The 3,654-nt window shown below is 43.8% G+C and overlaps 1 protein-coding gene across 1 annotated transcript; it reads right to left on the bottom strand.

Moving 5' to 3' along the window:
* Window positions 1-624: 624 nt before the first annotated feature.
* LOC109433886 (olfactory receptor 8B4) lies at window positions 625-1,557 on the bottom strand. The gene has a single exon (XM_019710419.3). The coding sequence runs from the start codon at window positions 1,552-1,554 to the stop codon at window positions 625-627; it is 930 nt and encodes a 309-aa protein (XP_019565978.3). The 5' UTR covers window positions 1,555-1,557.
* Between the last annotated feature and the right edge of the window lie 2,097 nt (window positions 1,558-3,654).

Here is a 3,654-nt window from a genome sequence, read left to right as displayed (position 1 = left end):
GTTACTATCCCAAGGCCTGAAATATGCAAATGAAATATTTTAGTTTTGATTTATCTTTACATTTCAGACTATGTGAAGAACTCTTGGGAGAGGCCTTCAATGTACTTGTGTGTGTGTGTATATATATATATATATATATATATATATATATATATATATATATATATATATGAAAAAGATGATTTATGATCTTCCTAGCCAAACAGTCTTTCCAGGAACTGAGAGGCTATCTTACCTAGCTCAAGGTGTCTACATTTGGTCTTTGTAAGGCTGCTCCCATAACTGAAGAAAAAATAAACTAACTCTCTTGGACCCTCATACCACCATCTGCCCCATCTCCCAGCTAGAATGTCGCTTGGACAAACCTGTTTTATTTGTCTTTTGGAACTACTATGGATTCCAGTAAATAATAAGCACATAGTAGATGCTAAATTGCATGCAATGAAATAATTTATGAAGTACAAAACAGTATAATCTTAAAGAAGAGTAAAGGCAAGAGATTTCCAGTTTTTTTTTAAGTGAAGACGCTCCTTGAGAAAAAAGATGAAAATTCCCAATTCCCCTACCTGTAGATAAAAAGATACTATGACGCTTCCCAGAAATTAATTGATACAAACAGGACCATCAGAAAAGCACTCTTTTCAGGGTTTTACCAAGGGCAAGTTTAACATCCTTATTCCTCAAGCTGTAGATCAAAGGGTTAAGCATGGGAACCACGTTGGTATAGAAGACTGAGGCATATTTACTCTGATCCATAGATCCAGGAAAAGAGGTTGTTAAATAGGTGAATGCCCCTGACCCAAAAAACAGAGCAACGGCAATTATGTGGGAGCCACATGTGCTAAAGGCTTTGGACCTACCCTCAGCAGAAGGAATGCGGAGGATGTTGGAGAGAATCAAAGCATAAGAGATGAAAATGCTGATACTGGCTGTTGTGATGACCACTCCGACAACAATAAAAAACAGCAGCTCGTTGACATGGGTGCTGGTGCAGGAGAGCGGCAAGAGGGGGAGAACTTCACACAGATAGTGGTCGATGATGTTGGAGTTACAGAAGGTCAGTCTCAGCATTCTTCCCGTGTGGGCCATGGCCCCAGCAAACCCCACCACATATGAACCAAACATCAGCAGAGCACAGACGTGGGGGGACATGGTGACCATGTACAGCAGAGGGTTGCAGATAGCCACATAGCGATCATAGGCCATTGATACCAGCACATAGCACTCCGAATTGACAAAGAAACAGAAGAAAAATAGTTGAGTCATGCATCCCTCGTAAGAGATGATATTTTCTGCCACCAAATCATTCAGCATTTTGGGGGTAAAGACACAAGAATAACAGAGATCTATAAAAGACAAGTTGAAGAGGAAGAAGTACATTGGCGTGTGAAGGCTAGAGTTCAGCCCAATTAAGGTGACCAAGCCCAAGTTGCCAACCACAGTCAACACATAGATACCTAAGAACAGGAGGAAAAGGGGGAGCTGGAGGTTTGATTGTTCTGATAATCCCGCAAGGATAAATTCAGTTACTGAGGAGCTGTTTCTCAGTGTCATTCTCTTCTGGAGAGCTGTCTGTGGAGACAAGGGATAAAACACACAAATTGATGACAGGCACAAGCTTGGCTGATGGAAGAGATGAGACAGTGCGTGGATGCCCTCCCTTTTGCCTTTCTTCTTGTAACTGCAGAACCAGCTCAAAATGATTCTATCCTGTTTGATGAGGTGCTGAGTTATTTTTCAGAAACAACAGATCAAAACCACAAGTCATGCAGCCAAAGCATGTACAGAGGAGAGAACTTTGGCCTCCAGCTGCACCTGGAGCCAAATTCTCGTTCCCCCTCCCTGCTCATGGAATCAAAGGACCAGGACATGACAGGAACTTGAACACCAGAACGCTTTCAGAAGCCAAGGGTCCCTTGTCCTGGAAGATCCAGTGTTAACGCTCTTTTACCATAAATAGCCAAGTCCCAAGGTCCTCTAATTAACAGTTGCCCCACCAGCACTTCTGCATACCTGTTCCCCCTAGTCTCTTAAGAACCCTTAACCTAGTTCAGCAAACAAGATGATTTGAGGCACCATTATGTCTCCCATTTTCTTAGCTGTCACCTTCTCGATCAATAAGCCTTTCTTTACTCCAAACCCTGTGGTTTTGAGCTTTGGCCTTGTGAAGCATTGGGACATGGACTTTGGTTTAGTAACATTCTCTCTTCTCTGCGCCCAACTGAGCTATTGACAATGTGTCTGTGACTCTATCTCAGCTCTCCAGGTTGATCATAAATCTAGGCTAGAGCTTATTAGCATGGAAAGCAAGAATTCTGTCTCCTCTCGAGAGATGAGGAGATTGAATACCTGAATTGGCTGCCCAAGGACTCTCAGAAAGACACCTCAAGAGCCAGGAGTACAACCTGAAGCCCACTGCCTCAGGATGTACTGAGAGCTCTCATACTCCCCATTGTCACCACCCATTCTCTGCCTCCCCTTCCCAGGCAGATACGGGGCCCTCTCCCTCCCCACCCAGAGAGAAAGCCAATATGTGCCCTACTGTCTCTGCACATCCTACCTTCCTCCTCTAAGCCCCTTCATTCCATCTCATGTCAAAGTCAGTGTTGAGAACAGGGGAGGGATCAATACATCCCAAGCCTCTTGGTTGTGGGTTTAAAAGAAATCCATCAGGGAAGATGGGATTCAGACATTTACCTTCCTTCTCCCTGGCGCCCTCAGTGCTGGGCCACATGCATCTCTTTTTCCCTTAGCCCCAAGGAGAAAATGGTGTTAGTGCATAAAGCAGACAACCTCAAGCATTAACTCTTCCGATTCCCCTGGTGCTACAGACCCCAGTCTCCAGGTGCTCGAAGAATAAACCAAGATTTTTGTTTGTGGATTTCCCCAAGTGGTCTACATCAACTTTGGGAGAAAGAACAGCAACCCTAATTTTCACCAGAACCCCAGCTGGCATATCATGAAGAAGTTTATGCTGTTTGATGATCTCGGGGAACTACCTCATTAGGCTCAATTTCCCTTAGGAATTTCTCAGACTTGTTCCTACAGGGAAGACATTGCACGCTTTTGTTTACAGCCAGGATTACGATGCCCAGCATCTTGGGACTCAGGTGTTCCACTTAAACTTCCCTTCGCTTCAGGGGTTTCAGGCCTTGCTGTGCTGAGTTTGGGGGCTCATTTTCTGTCTCCTTCATTATCTCTTGGCACTTAAGGTTGACTTTAAGGAAGAATGGCCCCAAACTTATTTTAGACACCATTCCCGAATTTTCAAAGGGAGTTTTGAGACTAATACCCCCAAAATAAGTTAGATCAGAGTTGTAGGTGTTCCAGAAAGCACCTCCGACAACATGTTTCTTGCACCACAAGCTGCTCAGAACAGTGGAGACACCACACCACCATTACAAACACCACCTGCCTTCAACTTTATGAAGGGCCACAGATAGGCCTTTACTATATATGAGAAGATTAAACTATCACGTCAATATGCAAGGAAACACACACACTCACCTGCAAGAAGTTACTCTATGGATGTGTGCTGGCTTAAGGCATAATGGGAGAGGTACCTACAGGTTTTGATCTTGTCATTCTCCAGTGACAAAGCTGCTCTCCATATGATCTGCTACATGAATATTCTAAGAAACATTCAAAGACATG

Source organism: Rhinolophus sinicus, chromosome 9 (assembly GCF_057876585.1).
Source record: "Rhinolophus sinicus isolate RSI-liver-muscle chromosome 9, RSI-T2T, whole genome shotgun sequence".
Classification (NCBI taxonomy): Eukaryota; Metazoa; Chordata; class Mammalia; order Chiroptera; family Rhinolophidae; genus Rhinolophus; species Rhinolophus sinicus.
Note: the sequence above shows the minus strand (reverse complement) of the source record. Positions and strands in the feature narration are given on the sequence as shown.